Source organism: Hippopotamus amphibius, chromosome 6 (genome assembly GCF_030028045.1).
Source record: "Hippopotamus amphibius kiboko isolate mHipAmp2 chromosome 6, mHipAmp2.hap2, whole genome shotgun sequence".
Taxonomy (NCBI): Eukaryota; Metazoa; Chordata; class Mammalia; order Artiodactyla; family Hippopotamidae; genus Hippopotamus; species Hippopotamus amphibius.
Window position 1 is genome coordinate 114,700,665 of NC_080191.1, and position 23,963 is coordinate 114,724,627.

Below are 23,963 nucleotides of genomic sequence, written 5' to 3' on the forward strand. Positions count from 1 at the left end.
AAGGCTTCTCCTTCAGCATACGAGTCCTCCCTCCCACGCAGCGGCATGAAAGCCTCCCTCTCCTTTCCCACTCAGCTCCCTCCCTCTCCGCCAGGAAGCCTCTGCACCCACTAGAACAGCCACTGACCCCTGCCTTGTCTGAAGCTCCATGCCCCCAAGGGGCCACAACACTCTTGACAAACTTCACACGTTAATGCGGGATGGGAGGATGGGAGGAGGAGAAAGAAGGTACCTGGACGAAGACAGCCGTGTTGGTTACGATGTGAGCCTGAGCCCCATGTCAGGACTCCAGCCGCAGCCCGTGCTCCCTGGAGGGCAGCCACGTGAGGCCCACCGCCCAGGATCTGTCCTTGCACAGCTGCAGCCTGGCCTCCACAGGACCTTGCCCTCAGAGCTCAGTGCCCAGCACAGAATGATGTCCACACACACCCTGGTAGATGGGACGGGTGCTGTGCCCTGTGCCCTGTGCCAAGGGCCCTGCTGCCTTGGCTGGTGCCCTTGCAGCATGCCATTTGGCTCCTCTGCATCTCCTGCCTCTTGCTGACCAAGGGCCCCATGCTGTGGCCACAAAAGCCATCTCCCCTGGACCCTGTGCACTGACCCATCTGCTCTCGTCTGACTGGCTGCACCTCCTCTTCAAGGTGGAGCCCCTGGCACCACCCCACCCATCAGAGGGAACCCTATCTCCTGGTCTCTCTTTGCGGCTGTGGGCTCTGTGCAGGGTTATTCACCTCCTTACAGAGACCCACCGACAGAAAGGTACTCAGTACCATCAGCATCCTATCCCCAAGTCCCCATCCCTTTCCTGTTCCCTGGGCCCGGCAGGGGAGGGGACCAGAGAGCAGCGTCCATGAGCGTGAGGGTGGCCATCCAAGGAAGACCTTCTGGCTTGACCCATCCCCAGATCCTTCGTCCTCACGGTGCCCCACTTCAGGCCCACCAGCGAAGGCGATGTGGGGGCACTTTAGGTGTGGATTTAGATGGGCTGGCAGGTGGGTGGTGAGAGGCTGGGGAATGCACATATCAAGAGAGAACGAGGTACACGTGTGTGCAGGGGAAGTGCCAGGCAGCAGGCGGCAGGAGACCTGCTCTCCCGAAGCCACAGGCCAACAAGGGAGCATCTCTCCCGGGGCCTGCCAGGCGGACAGGAGCCCCGGGACGTCTGGAGGGGAACCCTGCTCTGCATGCCTGGGTCCTCACGCCAGCCCTTCGGGGCCTCAGGCATGCTCATCCCCAGACAGAGGGAGGACTCAGTGCCACCTGAGGTTGAACTTCCGCTACCCTCCGTGCCCCAGCTCAGGGCAGGGCCAGATTCTGTGGCCAGGTCATTTTCTCCTACTTCTCTCCAAACACAGAGTAAGCACTCGACAAACATCTGTTGTCAGAGTAAGTGAATAGGGGGAAGGGGTGGGAGACAGAGCCAGAGGCACACAGAGAAGATGGGAAGGAGGGAGCGGCGAGTCTGCCCTGGGAACTGTCTGGGCCCCCCAGCTCATCCAGGTGGGGGAGGTGGAGGCGGGGCTACGCGGGGCTGGACTGGCGGAGACACAGGATATCTGTGGGCAGTGCTGGGGAGTGCTCCCCGTGTGGGGGGAACAACTGGGACATCCCCCAGGGCCCTCGGGGATCTGGTCTGCTTCCCAAGCGTCTCCGCCACCATGCTAAGAAAAAGGAACATTTCCCTCCTCCATCTCCAGAGAATTCATTAAAATGGGCCTGTGTACGCACAGAAAGGGAGCCCCAGCCGCCCTGTCTAATCACCATTAGAGAGGATACTGGGAAAGAGATTCTACCTGTAGCCAAAAAATAAATAAGTCAATAAAAAGTCAGAAAAGGCTGCGGTACAGAGGGCCCTTGAGCTTTCTTCACTTTTGGCCACGACATCGGACATCAACACTGGGCCACTGTGGCCGCTCAGACTGATGGGGTCTGAACACCAAGGCAGACAGTGCCTCCTGAAGCCACTGTGGTACCCGCAGCCACCTGACACCAGCTGTGGGCAGGCTCTGTGCTGGGCCCACGAATGTAGGGGTGGATCCGAGGGGTCCTGGCCTCAGCCAAGCCGAAAGCCCATCCAGCAGCCCGAGCAGTAGGAGTTCCTGTAAAGCTGCGAGGCCAAAGGAGTCCTGAGGATGGTGTGCTGGGGGAGAGGGAGCCGCGGAGGGGCACGGAGCACAGGGAGGGCCCTGACCACAGACAGACATGTGCTCTGAGCCTCCACAAGTCAGAGGAATTTTTCACATCAGAGAAGAGGATAGGGAAGGGCATTTCGGCAGAGGTGACACCATGAGCCAAGGCATGGAGGCGTGACAGCGTCCCTGAGTGGGAGCAGCAAGCGGGGTGGGGGGTGGGGGAGGCTGCTGGACCACGGAATATGGGACAAGTGGTGGGCCATGGGAGGTGACACTGAAGATGGAGGTGGGCTGAGATGCTGAGGGACTCAGACAACATGGGGACGAGTTGAGGCTTTGATCCATCACAGTGAGACCGCTGCAAAGGCCCTGAGGCCACCTCTACTGCCCACCAATGCCAAGAACACCAAACCGTCAAGAGCATCACTATTATCAATGGGATATCAACAAGAAGTACTACAAATAACTTAATATTTAAAAAATCAAACAATCAATCAAATATCTGTGAGATCATACACACACACACACACATGTGTACACATATACACAAATAAGCGAATATCAAGTCAGACTTAAGAACTGAAGTTAGAGCTGTGATTCAGATGCAAAGCGATGCAACAGGACTCCCTTTACAGGGAGGAGAGGCCTCTGGCAAGCCCGCCATGATACAGAGCCTGGCCTGTACCAGGCAAGACAAAGTGTGGCTGAGTGAGATACTCGTCCCAGAGCCGATGTCCAAGGATGTGTATATCACGCGGGGCCCCATTCCTTACCCTTCAGTCAATTCTTACCAAGTCCACTAGTAATCTGGTATTTCAGATGACAGCAGAAGAAAAGTAGGGATTTTGAGGGAGGCAGAGAAAGCAGCTTGTATATAAGACAAAGATGCTGACTGGTCCACAGTGAGACAGACAAAGAGAAGACACAGAACTGTTATCTGCAGTGAGATGTGCTCTGCATGCTCTGTAGGTCCAGGAGAGCAGGGAGACCTCAGCACAGCAGTCCCCGGTGTGTTCTATAAATATTTATCCTTTGAGGACTCGATGACAAAAGGATTCCATGACCAAATACATCTGGGAGATCCTGTACACTACATCTCTCCTTCAGCAAATCAAAACCACACGCTGATGCAGTAAAGGGCCTGAGAAGTCCTGCAGTAGAAAAGTCGATTTACATTTGTTCACCAGTGTTCCCTAAGCCTTGAACCTTTCTCCCTGCCTTTTTTCCTCAAATAACACCTACTAACATCCCTTGGGACTACTATTTCACAGAACCCACTGGCTTAGAAAAATGCATTATTATTTGTGTCTGTCTTAAGGAAGAAAACAATATTTTTTTTTCTTAAAAATAGTTGAAATGATTAAGTTTGGTGCCTTGTGATAACAGCTTTAGTTGCAGGGGGCATTCACTTCATCTGCACATCAGCGGTGCCAAGAAAGTGAAATGCTACTGACCTTCAAGAGCTCAGCCTCAGGCCACCCAGAGCCACTTCCGGTTGACTCCAGACCACCCTTGAGAGCCAGGAGCACACAGGTCACTCCATCCAGCCTCCTGCCCATGTAGAGCAGTGCAGGTGCATCACACCAGCCTCTCCAGAGAAGGAAGTGCCCCAGCAACCGTGTGTGTGTGTGTGTGTGTGTGTGTGCACACGCGTGTCTGTGTGTGTGTGTGTGTCTGTGTGTATGTATGTGTGTACGCACACATGAAGGTCCAGCACACAGCCACGCTGGAGGAGCAAGTTCTCCCACTGGTCCTTCACGTCCCTCATTTTGCATCTTGCCCATTCTTCTCCATATGATGACCCATCCCCCCCACCCCCAAGACACCAAACACCGTAATGGTTTAGACCTGCCATGGGGGGCAAGAGAAACAGACTGAAAAGTGTCCTTTCTCTACTGGAAACGTTTCCTTTACCGAGGTTTGGATCTTCCGAAGGGCCCAGGGTCTTTACTGGGCTGGGATCAGTGTGCAGATGGGAACCTCCCCCAAGACAAGACGGATGCCCCGGGCCCCAGGAACGCCCCACTCTCGTCCCAGCATCAGCAAGCCTGGGAGGGAGTCTAGCACGGTGCCCAGGTGGCTGTCAAGGCCGCAAACACCGTGGGGCTTGCTGAGTGGCGGGGACCCAGGAACTCACCTGGTATGTGTTGTCGAAGCTGTCATACATGAACCGCGTGATCAGAGACGTCTTCCCGACTGTAAAACAACAAGAAGACAGGGGTTCAGCTGTGATCCGAGCTAGGCTCCTCTAAACACATTTCGTGTGACAAAAACAGATAATGAGACGAAAAAACCCAGAGGAAAAGGTGAGGTGCAGAAACAGAAGTGGGAGGGGGGGCCCCAGAGAGGGGCCCTGAGGTGAGGCGGCCGAGTCTATACCGGGTGGGCTGCAGGGGCGTTCCTGCCAGGCACCAAGGAGGAGGCCTCTCCCTGCCCTGTGAACTCTTACCGTCCAAATCCAGGTCTTCCTTGACCCATAAAACCCCAACTGATGCAAGAGCCATATATGAAGAATCAGAGCAAGTGTGTGCCTTACAAGATGCTCCTGTCACATGCGCCCATGCTCACCTGGAAACAGGCTGCCTTGCCCTTGGTCCCAGGCTGGGATGGAGACATGCTCTTTCAATTCCCATTCATTCAGCCTGGGGACTGGTGAGGAAGGAGGCTTTCCAAGGAACCAGAGGGCAGGGGAAGTAAATGGGTCATTTCCCAGTGTCTCTCATGGGCAGGACTATTCTTCATAACGTGTGCCTGACTGTCCAGCTCCTCGCAGGATGTTTAGCATCCCTGGATCTCGCTGGGTAAGTGCCAGCAGGATGCCCCAGTCATTGTGACAGGCCTGGACTCCTCTGCACGTTCACAAATGCCCTCTAAGGGGCAGTAACACCTCCAATAGAGAACCACTGGTATGGCTAAGAGAATCAGGAAGTCTCTTGGGAATGACAGAAATGCTGCTAATTTCCCAACCTGCAGGGTTTGGCTTCTGACCTAACCCTGTGTAGGTCCTCTGAGGCCTGGCAGTGACCGAAATGCCTATTGCAGCATTTCTGAGCATCTGGGTGGGAAGGAAGGGCGATAAGGAACATTTGTTAGGTCAGACCCAGCATGGAGTGCTACATTGTCCCACCAAGTCTCTGCCATGGCCCTGGGAGGCTCAGAGGGGGACTGGACCAGCTGAGCTTGGCTCAGAGTTCCTTCTGCTCTGGGCTGCTGGAGAAGGATAACTCTGACAGGGAAAGCAACAGAGCAAGCACCCAAGAGTTCTGCATTCTGCCTCTCCCCAATTCTCCGATGTCCACAGGCTGGGCCCGGAGGGTGGCTGGTCACTGCCTGGACAGAGCAGAGCAACCCAACGGGGCTCCTCTGGGAAAGGTCCTTTTCCAGTTCAGAAGCCTCAGTAGTGCACCAGACGAGTGCAGCCCTCTCCTGACAGCCAGCAATTGTGAGGGAAGGGCAACCGTCTTCCATGGGGAAAAGGTACGTGGCTTGGTTCCAGGCCCTCCCAGACCTCGCCCTTGGACTTCCTGGACTTCCCGGACTGTTCCTGATTTGTAACGTTCAGAGAAAAATGAATTGAAAGCAGAGTGCTTTCCTGAGTTCTGTGAGTTGTTCTGGTGAATTATGCAACCTGAGGAGGGTTGTGGGAACCCCCAGATTTGTAGCCAGTTGGTCAAAAGTGCCAGTGTCCCCGCGGACCCCACTTACAGCTGGTGTCTGAGGTGGGTGGCACTCTAGCTGGGGACTGTGCCCTTAAACCTGGGCAGTCTGACACCAGCTCAGAGCGGGCAGCGCAGGACTGAATTACAGTACAGCCGCTGGGGTCAGAATAGCCTCATTTCTCTTCTCAGCATCTCTGGGGTGAGCAGTAACACACCCAGGATCTCTCATAAGTTTACCTGGAAACTGTCTGTTTAGCTTCCGATAGAAATTAAATCTGTAAAGTGCTTTCCAATTGTTTAAATCTCTGCTTAAATTCACATGAAGGTGAGAAGTGGGGGCTTCCCATACCGGGAGGATTGGCTCTGAGGCTATGAGGCTACAGAAAGACCTGGCTGGGAATGGCTTAGGGGACCAAAGAGTGAAAAGTGGAGCAACCCAAGCCAGAAGGATGCCATCAGGGAGCTCACGGCATCCTCTTTTTCCAAGAGACAATGGAAAGCTCCTTCCTCCTTGGGAAGAGAGGCACTGCAGGGCCCACTAGTAGCTCCCCTCTGTGGTGACACACAGCACCTCATACCTCGGGGAAAGGGACACAGTCCTCCTCTCCAGCAGGCTCTTCCCTGGGGCAGCTGAGTCGGCAGGGAGGAGAGACCGTGGAATCCCCAAAAGCCACTAAAGGAAGAGGAGGTTCATGGAGGAGCTGAGAGATTAGAAATCCCTGCAAGGCTTCTCTGCCACGTTCCCCTTCTCAAGGCACCAGCCACTGCCCATGGCTTCACAGCGGCTTGCAGGGTGGTTACCAGGTGGCAGGAGAAAATGCCAAAAAACAAGTCGTGTCTTGGGACTGTGCAGGAGGAACCTTTAGGTGTGGGGTCCTGGCCAGCACCAATATTTCCTGAGCTTTCTCAGTCACCATAATAGGCACCTGAACCCTGTATTTACAGAGTGTGTGTCTGGCATACCCCAAGGCTTTGCCAGGCACAGATTTACACAACAGCAGTAAACACAGGAGATGGGACACCTGCCTGCCTGAAACTGGCAGGACTTCTGTACTCGTGGCAACGCTGTGCTAAACCTTTAAGACCACCCTGATTAGTCACGCACCCCCATTTTATACAAGGGGAAACGAGCTGACAGTTCCTTGCCCAGGGCCAGAGCTGAGCGGGGCCAGGATGACGCAGTCGGACCAGGGACGGAGCTCCCATCCCGGACGCTTCTCAGCATCTTTGTGTCACGCTGGGTTTCAGGATTCTGCCATGTCATTACTGCCACCACTGTAGGTGTCACGGAGCTCTGGGAACAGCCTTGCCAAGACAAGGCACCTTTTTCTTGGGACAGGCTGGAGGCAGGGCCTCCCCTACTCAGGCAGTGCTTGACCCAACCTGGAAGGTCAGAAACGAGATGGGTTAGGACACCTGGGGCCCAGCGCCCCAACGGAAGCCTGGACTGAATGCCAGCCGTGTTATCAAAAGGGAATGATTTCTTCCCATTCTTCTAGGTGGTTTTTCTCACTTCTCAGAGCAGAAGCCCTCCTCCTCCCTGCCTCAGAGCTTCCCCGAGACCACCCATACTCTCTCCACGGCTGCCAGGACAACACGGCTCAGACCCTGTCTGAACTTGTCAGCTTGGCCTCCCTGCTCAGAGGCCTCCAACGGCTCCTCTTCCCCCGGCCTCGGTCTGCACCCTTCACGGCAGGCAAGCGTGCGTCAGCACCACGGCTGGTGTGTCCTCTCCCGGCCCCAACGTGAGCCAGGCCTCCACCCTGACCCGCGGCCCCAGGGCTCCAGGGCGGGGCTCAGCAGCCTGCAGGGGACCCAACCGCCCTCAGAGCAGAGCCCCGGCAGCACTGTCTGGCCCCAACCCCAGGAAACGTACCTCCACCTTAGTCCCGAGGGCCCTGAGGCAGGGCTTTACAAAGGAGCCCCTTGCCTGCTGCTGCCCTGGCATCCCGTAAAGCAGCTGGCTGGGTAAAGGGGCCATCCCGTCCACTTCCTGACCGCACACCGCACCTTCAATAACGGCCCTGGGTGGAAGATGCTGGAACCTGGGTATGGGGAGCCTGCACAGCCCACCTACCTGACCACCCTTGTTCTCACTGCAAAGAGCAGCGGGACAGCGGGAGCCATTACCTGACTGGGCAGAACCACTGGGCCAGCCAAGGGGAGGCCCGAGACGGGCAGCACGTTCAAGCAGCTCAGATGGGGCTGGGCGGGGGGAGGGGCGGGAGACACCCCCCCCACAGGCCCCCCCACCCTCCTGAGGCCCCTGCAGCTTGTGGGAGGACCGTCCTCCCCACACAGCCCGGATCTCAAGGTCACCCTGCCCCACTGCCCTTCTAACAACTGCTCCCGGGCAGCACTGCAGCAATGCGGAGCTCTTTCCCAGGGCAAAGATTCAGCTCTACCGGCAGGATTTTATTAAAAATAAGCAGGCAAATCATTACTGAGCTTTTTTCTGTCTGCTCACGGCTCAGCAATATTCTTGTCATCTTCTGGTGGTTTAGTCCCGCATGATTAAGCAGGGAGATGCATTTTCCCTCTTTCACCCAAATGAGGGTGAGAAAACTCATTCCTGAGCACTTACTCGGAGCCTCTAGAAAGAAGGCGTGGAAACGCTCACTCTAACTGGGATTCTACTCAGTGCCAGGTGAGAAATTCTTAGGTTTCCTCATTAAACCTCACCATGATCCAATGCGGCAATCCTCCTCCCCAAGGTCGTGTGGCTGGGAAGCAGGGGAGCTCACGCATAAACCCACATGTGACGCCAAAGGCCTGGCCTCGTGCACGACGTTGCACTGCTTTATGAAAGGTCGGACCTGCAGCAAAGCAGGAGATCGTGACGGAAAGGGGCCCGGGGGGCTGGGCAGTCAGGAGCGGCTGCAAGGAGGAGGCAGGGCAGCTGCGGAACAGGGTGGGTGGGTCGGAGGAGAACAGGTATTTCAGGGAACGGTGTGAGCAGATGCACAGAGGCAGGAGGAGAGAAAGCTTGTGCAAAGAGACATGAGGCAATGAGCTAGGTTACAGGGGATGGGGGGGGCGGGGAGGGGGTAGTGGCCTGGCCAGGAGCCATGAGGGACACACGTGGAGGCCTCTGCATCCACATCTGACCTTTGTCTCAGGGAAAAAGGGGCCAGACCAGGTGTGTGAGGAGAGGGGTAAACAACAAACACTGTTCAGGGAAGCTCCATGCGGCCACTGGGCTGACTTAAACCAAAATTCGTCTCTGGGGCCAGCTGTGGAGGAAGGGAAGGGACGGAGAGACAGAGGCAGGCCCGGTGGGGCAGGGACTCGATGGCCAGCCCACGCGGCCACATCGAGGAACATGATTCTCTCCCAGGGGTGGCAGGAGCTTCAGAAAGGTCTTAAGCAGAGAGGTGGTGGGAAAGGTGTGGCAGTTCATAACGTCCACCATGACTCACAAAATATACCCCATCCCATGTGCTCTTCCTACAACGCACCACTGACACTTTATCCAGAGGTAAGTCTGCGGGCCTGTGACTGTGGCAGAAATGGCACTGTGTGTGACTCTGCAGGTGCGGTTAGACAAGGCAGCACTGCTTCTGTCTGGGGTGCTCCAGCTCCCTCACGCTCTGGAGGCGAGCCCTTCAACCCAGCCGCGATGCTCTGAGGAAGCCCACGGCAGCCTACACGTGGGAGGACCACACGGAGACACCCAGGCGGCGAGAAACGGAGGCCCCCAGCCAGCATCCAACAGACGCGTGGGCAGGCGAGCCTTCAGATGGCTTGAGCCCCAGCCTTGGAGCCACCAAAGTGGAACAGAGACACCCTTTCCCTGCTAGGGCCTGCCCAGACTATAGATTCCTGAGCAAAGTAAATATTCTCATGGCCTTGAGCTGCTGAGTTTGGGGTGGTTTCTTACAGAGCATCAGGTAATCAGAGCAACAGATCTGTGCTTGAGGAAGAAAACATGTACTTCTAAGGGGGAGAAGGGCCTACAGGGGCCAGCCTGGGGGCCAGAGTCCAGCCAGGGAGGGCAGACCTTGGTTAAAGCAGAGGCAGTGGGGCTGGGAAGAAGTGGAGAGCAGAGGAGGGTGACGGGACCTAGTGACAGGTCAGACTCAGAAGGCAGCCCAGGATACCTCTCTGCCACCTGGCTTCATGACCAGCACATGACAGAGCCATTCCTCGAGCCCAAGCAAACTGGACAAGGAGCAAACGCCAAGTCATCACCCTGGCTTCAGGTCACCCACAAAAACTTTCTTTAAAATTGTCACACCAAAGCACAAATACCAGCACTACACTCAGAAAAAAAAAAATTATATAATGATTAATAATAATCATTCAACCTCATGAGCTGAAGATCTAAGCGTATTTTCCGTTGTTGACATCACCACGGAACAGTCCTTTTCTTACCCACGTGTAAGCTGCGGACCCACAGGCCTTGCAAACCCGTGGGCTGTCCCGATGAGCTTGGCTCCATGCACCCTGGAAGTTCTACCCGGGCAGCAGCACCCACCTGGATCTCATCCATGAGGACCACTCACTCCACCAGCCTCCCGTGGACCCCAGTCTCCATCTCAGTGGCAGGTCCCAGGTAAATAGATTTTTGTACATTCAGGTGGCTTCTAGGTAGCTGCAGAGGCTGTGAGGCATATCTACTCACTCAACAAACACCCACTGGGGGGCCCAGGCTGGGCACAGAATTCACAGCGAGAAGCAGACACTCCTCCGCCCTGCGGCAGCCCGCACCCAGTGGCGGAGCCAGGTTCAGGAGCAGACACCTAAGGCGCGAGGCATACTGAGAGGCCAACGAAAAGGCAAGGCTACTCTGCTGGGGAATCACAGAAGCCTCCTGCAGGAGGTGGCATCTGGGTGTGGGTCTTGATGGGTGGAGATGAGGTATCAGGGAACGACATTCCCGGGGAGGGACCACACAGGGCTGGTGATGTGAGGCTGAGGTGTCCTCTGCATACAGCTGTCCCTTACACATCTCACCACGGCTGCCACGTGAAGCCAAAGACTCCCAGGGCTTTGGGGTCAGTGTCCATGAAAGTCCTGGGCATGGCTGGTGCCCAGGCCACAGGCTGACAGCTGAGTGGCCTGTGAGCCCCCAGGCTCCCACTCTGACACCGTCTCCCTCCACGAAGGACCCCTCTCCGCCCCGTCATCTCCACAGCGGATGAGGGTGGAGGTGGAGAGGTTGCTGTGAAGGCCAGAAACGGGGAAGAATGTGAGGCAGAGCAGCAGAAATTAGCTGGGGACTTGCTGGAGGTTCTGCCAAGAGCTGGCAGCGTGTGCCCCACCCACAGGGTCTCCCCCTCACTGAGCCACGCCCGAACCTTGCCCCACAATCTGTTCTCAGCCACGTGCTTATGTTTACCGCCCACACCAGCACGGGGGCGGCCTCCTCAGGGTCACAGAGTTGGGCCCAAAGTGGGAGGCAGGAAAGATGTAGTGGAGCTCACTGCCAGCTCCACACTTCTGGGGTGGGCTCCCCACCTCTTAGAAGCCTGTGTTTTTAGGAAAGCAGTCCCCATGCCAGGAAAAGGGTCTCTGCGTCCTTGGCCCACAGCCCCCATCAGCCAGCCCAGGTCAGAAAATGCCCACAGCTGTCACAAGATGGCCCTCGGAGCTGAAAAGGCAAATCTGCTTTCCCCAAGGCTCAGGCCAGTAACCACGTCCCAGGATGGGCCCAGCTGGCTCAGATCGCCCATCAGCTCAGTTTCCAGGACACAGATGGGAGATGCGGGGGAGTGCTGGGAAGCACCTGCCCACCGAGGGGCCCAGTCCTTGTCCTGCTGCTGGGAAGGAGGCCGGTGTCCCTCCTCTGCAGGGGCCGAGGGAGAGGGCTCCGCCATTCATCATGCACCCCCGTGACTGGCCTGACCATGGGGTGCGCGGCCCCCGGGCCCTGTGCTAACAAGACGAACAGCTAGAGACACCGGCTTCCTCTGTCTGATCCTTGTTTCCTTTTGTTCTGTTTTCACAAACCAGAAACCCCAGCCCTGCCCTCCTGCAAAGCAGAGCAGCACGGGGGGCTGGGGGCCCGGCTCCTGCTGCACACCCCACCCTGCCACCTTGCGCTCAGAAAAGCTGCTGCGGAACAGGGCCTCTGCCAGGGCCGACCTGAGCCCTGAGGGGCGGCTGGCTCACCACAGGCTAAGTGAGGAAACGTGAAAATCCCATCTCAGACCATCCCCCCAAAGACGCCGACGGTAATTAAGAAATATGCAAAGCTCTTCATTGGACACTTTAATTAAGTGTGTTAATTCCCTCTGCCGGAGGATGCTCAGTCACCTGGGCCTCACTGGGGGACCCAGGGAAGACAGAGCAGGGAAGGGAGGAGGGGAGAAGGAGCAGAAGGAGGAGTTGCAGGACAGGGGTGGGGGCTGGTCTGGCCCTGGCCCTTTCTCCTGCTCCAGTTGGGAGCCTGACCCATCCCTGACGCTCTCAATTCCCCACAGTCCTCCACCTGTCCCCATCTGCTCTGTCTGAGCCCAGTGATGCCAGGAAAGCCTGCCCTGGGTCAGGGGCTGTGGGGTATCATCCACTCTCTCCCCCCACCGACACATATCTCAGCTCTGCCACTCACTGAGCTAAGAGGTCTTTATTCCAATGAGGTCAGGCTAGATGGTCTTTAAGGGCAGCTTCCACTTTGAGGAGAGTGACAATGCTTACCAAGCCTGAAATGCAGCTGGATCACAGGACCAAGGGAGGGGCTCATTTCTGGCTGTGGGCGGAGTTCCTCTAACCCTTGAACCTTGCTAACCTTCAAACATTTCATCCCATCCCCAATCCTACCCTCACTGGCCTGGAGCCCTGAGCCAAGAAGGGGCTGTGCTCTGCTGTCTGCTCTGGTGGGAGGGCAGACAGGCGGGGAGGCCAGGCTATGCGCTGGCCTGACTGCTGTGCACAGGAGTGCTCACACTCATCTGAGAGCCTGGGTTAACCCTCTCCTTTCTCCCCCCTCCCCCCTCACAAAAGGATCACTGGTGATTTTTGTATAATTTAATTTTTTATATTAATTAATTAATTAATTAATTTCATTGGCTGTGTTGGGTCTTGTTTGCTGTGCACGGGCTTTCTTTTTAGTTGCAGTGAGTGGGGGCTACTCTTCGTTGCTGAGCGCAGGCTCCTCATTGCCGTGGCTTCTCTCGCTGTGGAGCACGGGCTCTAGGCGTGTGGGCTTCAGTAGTTGCAGCACATGGGCTCAATAGTTGTAGCTCACAGGCTCTAAACCACAGGCTCAATAGTTGTGGCACACGGGCTTAGTTGCTCCATGGCATGTGGGATCTTCCTGGAGCAGGGATCAAACCCGTTGGCAGGCAGATTCTCAACCACTGCGCCACCTAGGAAGCCCCACTGGTGATTTTTGAAGAAATAACTTTAAAATAATATCAGGAATATAGTAGCTACCCATCAATAACAATAGTGAATAGCTGCCCAATTCCTTTGAATGCTCCTACCGTGCTGAGGAGGTCTAAGCCATCTTCCCCAACGCAAGGGTCTCTCTTGCAAGTCTGTTGTAGGCATCCAACCTAGACATCTCCCATCAGATGCTCACATGAGACTCACCAGAAATGAATGACATGAATCTCGTGAGGTGTGGGATGTCCCTGGATTCTGCATGCAGGGGCAGCCGTGATGTGGGTTTCAACATCAGCCTTCACCAGTATCCAGCACAGGGACTGTGACTCCCCCTGGACCAGTCCTTGTATGACTCAGGCTGCTGCTCCAAGCCTGGTTCTCTGACCTTCCCAGAGACTCTGAGCTTCCCAGCCATTGCTCTGATACATTGACTGTCTGCCTGAATCAGCTGAAGAGTGAGAGTAGATTTCTCTTATTTGCAGCTAAGAACTTTGAGAGGGATATAAGGCAAAGGATAAACAAGCTAAAAAGAGAAGGCTGGAACAAAAAGGTTGTTCACAGACATATATTTTAAAATATATTGCCCCATCATTAAAGCCAGACTAAGAAACTTCCTGAGCTCCCTGGCAGTCAAAGCAAAAAAAAAAAAAAAAAGCTAACATGACCAACCATATGAGTCACAGCATTCATTAAATAAAACCAAACTAGTTGTTAAAAATGAGATTTTAATAAGAGCTGGATAGCAGAAAGTTCTTGCAAAGAGTCTGGAGTGCAGAGATCATGCAGCAGATTTACATGTTTATATAATTAATTATATGAATATCACAGATAAAAATCAAGGATGCTAAGCAGACCAGACAAAACTCCTGCCCAAACCAAACCGATGTTCTCACTCCTGAGCCCAGACCAGTGTCCCCTACAAATAAATGATTGAATGAAAAACCAAAGACCCAAGATGTTAGCTTCTGGTCAACATGGCATAACAGAGATCAGATTTATCTTCTCACTGGAAATAACCAAAAAGACAAAATATATGAAATAATGACTTTCAAGACAGTACATCAGGCAACGAAGGATAGTAAACCCTCAGAGACATGAAGCAAATGAGGTGAGACCCCCAACTGCCCCAAAACTGCTTTGAGAAAATTTCAGGACATAGCACAGGGAGTGGGAAGATAGAGCTGAGAGTCCAGAGAAAGCAAGGCAGCTGAAGTTCACAAGAGAGGAAGGAGGAGCACAGGGACAGAGAGAACCCCAGAGATCTCAAAGTGGCTCCCTTAAGTCCTCAGCTGAGGACTGATCAGCAAAGGTGTGTGAAGAAAATGTTCAAGGAAAGAACCACCCAAATGGATTAAAAAGGAAACAGTGCCTGGCATCTACATAGGCTTGGGACAGTGCCTGTTCCTACCAGCCAGAGTGAAAAGCTTCCTCATTCGTGGGACTCTGGGGAGAGAACCTTGAAGGGCTGTGCTTCAATAGTGGGAAATAATTAGCCCCAGACTAAGCACCACTCCAGTCTCAGCTATCAAATCCTACAAATATTTATAGGCAGACAAAAACCATCCAATACACAACATGACAAAATCCACAACGTCTAGCATCCAATAAAAAATTACCAGGCATGAAAAGAAGCAATAAAATAGATCCTTAATGAGAAAAACAGTCGAAACTGACATAAATGTTAGAATTAGCAAACAAAGATATTAAAAAACAATTAGTATGACTGCATTTCATATGTTCAAAAAGTTAAACAGAGATGTGGAAGATATTTAAAAAGACACAAATCATCCTTTTAGAGGCAAAAACTACAATGTGGAAGATGTGAAATACACTAGATGGGATTACCAACAGATTAATCCAAAATTAACTGCATAAGAAGAGATCAATAAACTTCAAGACACAGAAATATCTAAAATAAAACACAAAGTAAAAAGAATAGAAATAAATTGTTGGAACATTAGTGGGCTGTGGGATGACATCAAGTAGACTAACATACGTGTAATTGGTGCCCTCAAAGGATTTGAAGAAAGTTTTATTGAAATATCACAAGTTTGAGAGAAAACATAAACCTACAGATCCCCAAAGTTCAACAAACCCCAAGCAAAGGAAACATAAAAGAAACCACACAATGACACATCATAATCAAACTGCACCAGATCAGTGGGAAAGAGAAAAATCATAAAAGTAGCCAGAGGAAAATGACACATTATATACAGAGAAACAAAGATAAAGAAGACAGCATCTTCTTCTCAGAAACAATACAAGCAAGAAGACAATGGAGCAATGTCTGTACAGTACTGAAAGAAAAACTTACCAACCTAGAATTCTATAACTTTCAAATATATACTATTCAAGGTCTTTCAAAAACAAAGATGAAATAAAAACTTTTTCAACTATTCAAAAACTAACAGAGTTCATCACCAGCAGACCCTTACAGGTAGTCCTCCAGGAAAAAGTGAAAGGACACCAGATGGAAATGTGGATCCACATAAAGGAATGGTGAACACAGGGAATGGTCACTACATGGGTAAATATGTACCATTTCTTTTCTATCATTGAAATCTCTTTAAAAGATAACTGACTGTTTAAACAAAAGTAACAAAAATATATTGGCTCACAGACCTAAGAAGACATAGAAGAAAAATCTTTGTTACCTTGTCAGAAACCATGCAAACCAGAAGAAAATGAAGTGACATCTCTGAAGTAATAAAAGAAAAATATTAACACAGAATTCTATATCTAGCAAAATCTTTCAAAAATGGAGTTGAAATAAAGAAGTCAGATGCCATGACAATTTCTTGCTAGAAAACCTACAACACAAGAAAGGAAGTTCTTTGGGCAGAAGGAGCAAGACACCTACACACTCACGCTTACATCACACACAGTCAGTACACACACTGGCAGACCTGGATTTTAATTCTGGCTCTGCCACTTATTTGCTGTGTGATCTTAGGTTAGTTACTATCCTCCCTGAGGCTCAGCATCCTCATTTGTACAATGGAGGCAAAAGTGCCTACCTCACAGAAGTGCTATGAATCCCACAAGAGCAGTAAAATGTCAACATCCTGGGTGGAAGGCATGTGGGAAGTCATCATACTATTCTTACAAGTTTCTATAAGCCTAAAATTAGGTCAAAATAAAAAGTTAAAGGAAAAAAGAAATAGGATGATTTTAAAAATTATGCACACACATACATGTGTGTTATATCCACGTCTCTCAGATTCTGCACACCTTTAGGAAGTGGATTGTTCTGATTAAACATTCTAGCCGACATGAAATTTTCCTAAGGAACTAGAATATACCTGTACTTGGCATCGACAGCCTTCACAGAGAACAGGGACCTATCTGGGCACTGGGGAACTGCTGTGAGCCCTTCTAACCACAGGCCAGGAGGTGGAGCAAGCCTCGACAGGCCAGCTCAGTAGGCAGAACCCAGGCAAAATCACCATGTGTGCACGCTCACTGAGATGCATGCAAACACACACACACACATGCACACACGCACACACCCATGCATACACACACACAGGCATACATGCACACACACATGCACACACAGAGACACACACATGCATACACACATGCACACAGACACACGCTCACACACACATGCACACATGCGCATGTGCACACACACATGCAGACATGCACACACAAACACATGCATACACGTGCACACACACATACGCGCGCACACATGCATGCACACGCACACAGACACAGATGCACACACACGCATACACGCGCACACACAGACACACACGCACACGTGCACACACACACACATGCATACACGCACACACACTCAACCCAGCAGGCACCACAAGCTCTGAGCCCTGGTATGTGGGGGAACTCTCTAGTTCCCCTGGTGTCTCAGTTGTGAAACTGAGAACCTCATCAAGGATGACGTTGTCAGGATTTCCTGAGAATCACCTGAGACTGAGCACACAGCCCGTGTGGGCTGCAGAGTTCCTCCCAACCATGGCCAGCGCAGCCACGGACTGGACCCTCTCTGCTTCAGAGTCATCTTGAACACTCTTCTCAGCTTCAAAGAGGTGCTGGCTCTCCCCTCCAGGGCCCAACATCAGCACCAGCACCTGCTAGCTTTGAGTGCTAGCCACTTCCCCCTCCCCGGCTAGAACAGAAGCTCCCTCCCACAGTGTACACACTCTGGCCTGGCTCCCCAGGACAGCCAGACCTGGGTGGGCAGGATGCACTCCATCCCACTCGGCTTGAGGCTCAGCCCAACACTGGTCAGACCCTACGCTGGCCAATCACGTCACATGTCGGAGCAGCTGCACAGGTGCTGTGAAGAATTCATCCACAGTGAGGATATGTAAGTCTGAGAGAAGGAAGAAGCACAGGCTAAATTCCCACCACCAGCTGATCTTTTGACAAGCTGGTGTTAATGCAATTTACTAGTTTATTTAACTGAGAGGAACTCTTGGCCCATCCATGGCATGGAGGTTAGCAAAGTAATATACGTACATGCTCACATTTATACTTTTTTTTCCTAAGGCAAATTGCTGGTTGCATTGCTGTTAAAAGTCTCATTCACAGCGAGAGGACAGTGGGGCAGTGACAATGTGCAGACAGGGCGCTGAGAGCCACGGCTTGTGTTTCCCAGATTATCAGCTGAGGTCCAGTCAGAGGGGCCTTGTGATGATGGACCCACAGCCCCCATCCAAAGGGGCCCAGCTATGGCCTGGCCATGAGACCAAGCTTGCCCAGGCAGGTGGCAGGTGGCCTCAAGGTCACAGGCTGCTGGAGGCAGGGCATCCTTCAGAGGAAGCATGGGCGGGCTGACCAGGGGTGCTACTCCAAGGCCTGCTCGAGCACAGAAAGCTGCTCCCGGCTCTTGTGTGGGCCCAGCGTCCCTTCCTGTCCTTGCACACCCTCCCATAACCTGCCCACTCTGCACACCTCGCTGCTTTCCCAAAGACGAAATGGGCACAATCCCAGCCCCTGCACATCCAGAGCCAGCTGGTGAGGGGACAGTGGATGTGGAGACCTCCTCATTCAGTCAATAGAAAGAAGACCCCTCCTGCCCTCAGGATGGGCTCAAGGGCACCTCCTCAGGATTCACCTGGGGGTTAGGGATGGCCTTCCACATGAAGTTTAGATATGAGGACCATTGTTTCTGGGGTGGAAGATGCACTCTAGATCTCTGGGCCCCTGGGCCTGAGAGTGAGCACAGGACCACCCAGCAGGCAAGGAGGATTCTTTGTCTCCAGCACTTGTGGACCAGAGATGACTGCTGGCCAGGCACTGGGGTGGCAGGAGGGTGAGGCATGGGGAACAAGGAACTGGGTAGATATCCAGGTCTGCGCCTGGACTTGGATGCCTGGGTACCAGAACAAGAAGATGTAGCCAGGCTCACCTGTCCCATCCCACAAGCTCCAGGTCCTTAAGGAGCCCTCTCCAGAGCAGCACCACAGAGGGTGTGAACCATTGAGGACTCTGGAACTAATTTTGTCCAAGCCTCTCACTAAGCTGAGGAGATGTAAGGTCAGAGAAGAGGGGCCACTTGCCCAGGATCACAAGGCACCAGAGTCACAGCCAGATGGTAACTCTCCTGGTGCACAGCCAAGAGCTCCACTTCAGAGGTTTGCTTGGACCCATCAGGCTTACCGAAGTGTACCCAGGACAGGAAGATCCTGCCTCCTGAAAACCCAGTGGAAACACACAACATGAAGGAGCAGCAGAAGTTAAACCTCCCTAAGGCCCTGAATGAAGCCTGGCTTCTAGAAGGATCACAGATCAGATGGCCTCAGAATACCAAGTCATGGCAAGAAGGCATGTAGAGATTGTTAGATCCAGCCCTTCACATAACAGAGAAAAAATTGGAGGCCCAGGAAGCAGGAGGGTTTGCTCAAGGGTGCACAAAGGGAAAGCAGTAGCAGAGCAAGAGCTGGGACCCAGCTCCCAGGGCCTCCCTCATGCCTGCTTCGGGTGGCCCCAGAGAGCTGCTTAACCAGGAGCAGGTCACAGCCCCTTATGGAAGCTTCAATTCCTTGCCTGCAAAAGGAGGGCATCTCTAAGGTGTGTCCTCCCTGGAAAAGTCTTCACCCCACCTGTATTAGTTGTCTGTTGCTGTGTAACAAATACCACAAAGTTAGTGGGTCAAGACAACATACATTTATTATGTCACAGTCCGCTGGGGCAGGAGTTGGCACGGCTTTCCTGGGTCCTCTGATTGCAGTCTCACAAGACTACAATCATGGTATTGGCTAGGCTATGTTTCTTTCTGGAGCTCGAGATCTTCTTTGAAGCTCCTGTGTGTGGTGGTTGACAGAATTCAGTTCCTTGTGGCTGCAGGACTGAGTCTCCCTTTTCTTGGAGGCTACTGGCTGCTTTTCCCCTAGAGGCCACCCACAATTCTTCACCACATGACCCCTCCCTGCCCTCTCACCACATGGCAGCTCACTCCTTCAAGGCCAGCAGAGGAGTCTTTCAGAGAAACAATCATGGGAGTGACAGCCCTTCATCTTTGCCACACTATATTGGCTAGAAACAATGTCAGGTTCCAGCTGCGTTCAAGGGGAGGGGACTAGGCAAAGGGTGACTCATTCAGGGTCACCTAAGTTGTTTATGCCAAATCATCTCACATTCCTAGAAGATGCCACCTCTACTCTTCCCTCAGCCTCCGTCTCCTCTCCTGTGGTGGGGTTAGCGGCTGGTCACCTGCAACAGAACCTCACAGGTCTCTCTGCTCAGGACTGAAGCCCCCAGCTGCCCTGCACGGAGGCTGTGGTGGGCAGGGGCTGGGACTACCTCACCGTGCATTTCCCAAAGCACTTCCAGCCCTCCCCCGAGCTGAGGCGGACAGATGCGTGGGCACTGCTGTCCAGACCAGAACTCTGGCTTAGATGACCTTTTTGCTGCATGATGGAGAAAGGGGAAGCGCTGAACGCCTCTGGCCCAGTATCTGGGGTTCTGCCCTCTTCTGATGCAGGTGGGAGAGAACCTGGGTGGGTGGGCTAGCAAGGCACCTTTTCAGGCCTGCGTTTCACATGCTGACGTGGGCAGCAGCCTGCAGTGCTTTGGCGGAATGTGGGGGAGTGATGAATTAGAATCAAGGGAGAATTTCCGGATCCTGGTGCTACAAGTAGGATCTGTTAATATCCCTAAAATAAATGGCTAATCTGGGAGTAGCTTTTTTTTCCCCTAAAAAAATAAATAAATAAAAACCCTTCTCAGAGGTGCTCTCTACACAGAGAAGAGCAGAATCAAACCATCTCCTGGCCCCAAGGCTTGACCCTACTTGCAGCAGCCCAGCCTGGGAACTGCAGGGTCCCAGTGGGGCAGAGCCAACCAGCCTCGGGAGGGAGAGACAAGGCTCAGCCTGCTCGTGGAAGCCTGGTGACCCAGCACTGGGGCTGTGGAGCTGAAGAACGCCCTCCCTCACCCCTCGGGACAAAGCGAGAGCCCTTCTCCCCACTCCTGCTCTGCCTGGCGGGGGGGTCATCGGCCCCTCACAGCAGCAGCCCCCACCCCTCACTTCACCCCCCACACGAATACAAAATTAGTCCCATCACTCCTGTGCCCCAACAGGAATCAGTACCTCTCAGGACCCCACGGTGGACAGCACCACCGCCTAGAGCCCTGCACCACCCGGGCCTTCCCAAGGTCGCAGCTTGTGGCGGCCAGTAGGCCTGGGACGGCGGTGTGCTGGTGTCTGCGTCTGGTGGGGCTGGCCTCCCCTCCGTGGCTCCGTGGCCCTCTCTTCCCTACACCTCCCAACGTCCCCGTTCTCCTCCCCACCCGCTCTCCCTTCACTGGATGGGGAAATACACAAGAAATATGTGTTCTGAATACTTCACTTTATTCTCTTCAGTCTGTGCGATGTTTACTCCCTGCTGGTCAACAGCCTCAGAACAGAACACTCTCTCTTCCTCACTTGGAACCTGCACGCCGCCCCCAGAGGGACCTGTCCCCTGCGTGGAGGTCACACGCGCAGCTCTGCAGTCCCGAACCTGGGATGCATCTCTTGGTCCTGCTTCTGCCCCAGGGGTGGGGGCAATGGGGTTACCCAGTGGGGTTTCAAACAGGTCGAAGCTGGGCTGAGCTGCTTGCGGCCAGCTTCCGGGCCGTGTTCTCTGGGCCAGAAGCTCTGGGCAGGGGTGACACCTCAGCTGAGCACCAACTGAGGGCGTAGGTCTCCTTACCCACTCTGACATCATGGACAGTGAACGTGACCCTGCCCACAGGGGCCCCTGAAATGTGCTGTGATCACTGATGACACACAATTAGGATATTCTCCCCCCACCCGCTACACAGGCAAGGGAATACCCTGGTGGGGCTCAGTAACCTCTATGGACAGAAGACAGGAGGGGCCGGGAGCAGAGGTTACCAGGGCTTTGGAGGGTGGCATTTCAGGCCTCGAGAACAGACCATCCGACCGTGAGTGGGCCTGTGGGCGGGGGCTGGGCTCAGGATGGCAGCCCCCTGCCTGCACGCCAGCTCCCTGGCTCCCACCCTTTGCTTTTTGCACAGCCAGCTTAAGACTGGGTTTCTGTTTCCAAGGTGCGGAGGGAGGCCCTTCCCCACACAGTCGCCCCTCACGTGCTCAGGGACCCCTGAACTTGCTGGGGAGCTGGAAGCTGGCAGAGAAGAGCGCGGGAATCCATGGAAGAACGGAAAGGAAGGGAGTCGGGTGTCTGCTGGAAGAGAAGCCCAGCGAGGGCGGCAGTGAGAGGAGGCTGCACAAGATGGCAGGGAGCTCACACACCCACCCGCCAACTTCTCACCAGGTGGTACCTCCTGCCCTGAGCAGCTGGCAGAGAGGAAGAGTCTGGAAGGGCTGCCAGCAGTCCAGGAGCACCCAGGACATTGTGGAGGCAGGAAGGACAGAGGAGCTTAAGGCAGCCAGTTTGGGTACATCTGGGGACAGTGCGGTCTTGCAGAGAAGGACGAAAGTCCCTCCTGTACAACCCTTCACTGTTTCTGAGTCCTCGCTTGACAGAGAAAGAACCAAGAAAGTATACATCCCGTGTGGAGCTGAACTTCAGGGCTGGAAAGAAGCTCAAGCTGACACCTGTCCCAAGCCCTCCTCTAAACCCCAACCTCTGAATCTTCCCAGCCGGCCTGGTTCTCCCGTCTGCCAGGAGAACGGGCCATATCCTCATCTTCTAACCCATACGCATGTCCCTCCTTGGTTGAAGTCCCCCAGTGGGTCCCAGCTGCCTGCAGGGAAGACCCAGACTCCTGCGTGTGGCCTGACCCTGCTTCCCCAGGCACAACTCCTCCCACCATGCTCCCCCAACCACGCCAGAGCCCAGCCACATGAGGCACACCCGATTCCCTGGAAGGCCCACGCCCATCATGGCCCTTGGCCTTGGCACAGCCAGGCCCTCTGCTCACGACGCCTCCCCTTGCTTGCCAGTGAATTCCTGCTCACTGTGCACCACCTCCAGGAAGCCTTCCCTGATTCCCCAGCAGACCACACCTACAGCCTTGCTTTTGTACTTAATATTCACCTCAACACTGGTTGAGGCTTATGACCCACTTACCTTGGGCCAATAACTGTCCCACTCACAACACCACAGAACCTCCATCATGTAGTCCCCGGGCCATGGCCTCAGGGAAGGACAGTAGCAGGGAAGTTGAGGTGCTCTACCTGTGAGCAGCTATGGGGCCATGGGGTGAGTCAGGGTGAGTCTGCCCTGCTCCTTGCCGGGCCAAGCAGCAGGGAAAACACCAGCCAGGGAGTCAGAGACCTGGGGGCCCTTCCCAGCTCAGCAGCAGCAGCTTCTGGGGCCCGCACCCTGTGTAAACACCTTCGCTTCTCAGAGCCTTACCTCCTTATCTGTAAAATGGATAAACAGCTCTACCTGTCCAATCACAAGGACATGTGCCCTGTAGCTCACTACACAAAACGGTCCATCCGTGATGCTCCAAACCTTGCACCCCTACTTCTACTCCCCTCACACATCTATGGCGGCGGGGTGGGATCACCATCACTCTTTCGTTAACAAAATCACCCCTCACTGGAGCATTTAGCATGTGCCACGTGCTGATGTACTCGACACATCATGAAAATCCAACAAGGTCATGAAGACCCTACTGTCTCGAGGAGGGAAATGAGCACAGGGGGTCCTGTTACATCCCAACACCCAGACAGAGAGGGCTGGGCTGGGGTGGAAGCCCAGGGCTCAAGAGGACAGTGTTGGTGACGGGGTGGAGGAGGAGCCTGCCTGGTCTGCCGGGGACAGTGCATCACCCCTCTTGGCTCCGGCCCTTCCCCAGCCCTCCTTGCTTACCACCCACCCACCTGGCTACAGAAGGAAGTGCCCTGGAGTAGGAGTGCCTGGGAGCTGTCACCCATTCTGCTGCCCTCATCACGCGTCCTCTGTATGGAATAAATGCCTGCCAGCAGGAAGGGCAAAACAGCTCCATCCCTGTTGCCTGGCAACCTGAGCCAAACACATCATCAGAAGGGATGAACCAGGGCACCCTGACGGCACAGCAGGGAGGGCTGGGTCCAGGTGGGTAGGCCCGGAATGCTGGCCAAGAGAAGAGGTGGCAGGCTGGAGAGGACCCTGCACTGGACCCCAGGGCAGTTCCAGAGGAAACAGCGGGCAGAGGCCCTGATCCCATGCCTTCATCCTTGCAGCCCCTGTAACCCGCGCCGTGTCCAGGCTAGGAGTGTTATTGGCTTGGCATCATAGTCTAAGCTGGTGCTGAATTACAGAACCAGTTAGAGCTCCACCAGCCCAAGTGATCACCAAGTCCACCAGCCTCCAGGGACATATCGAGAAAGCGAGAGATGGGCTGGGGCTAATCCAACCACACAGCCAGCTGCTGGCAGACCCCGGGAAGAGCCAGGCTCTCCAGGGCCCTG

General features: G+C 53.9%; 1 protein-coding gene across 2 annotated transcripts in view; it reads right to left on the minus strand.

Annotated features, from left to right (window-relative positions):
- RAB6B (RAB6B, member RAS oncogene family) overlaps positions 1-23,963 on the minus strand; it is a 61,665-nt gene that overhangs the window by 29,855 nt on the left and 7,847 nt on the right. For both annotated transcript variants that reach the window (XR_009054416.1, XM_057740213.1), the window contains exon 2: positions 4,270-4,328. Coding sequence is in view for 1 of the 2 variants with exons in the window: in XM_057740213.1 (XP_057596196.1) it covers positions 4,270-4,328 (59 nt within the window). In the remaining variant the exon portion in view is untranslated. The remainder of the gene's footprint in view (positions 1-4,269; positions 4,329-23,963) is intronic.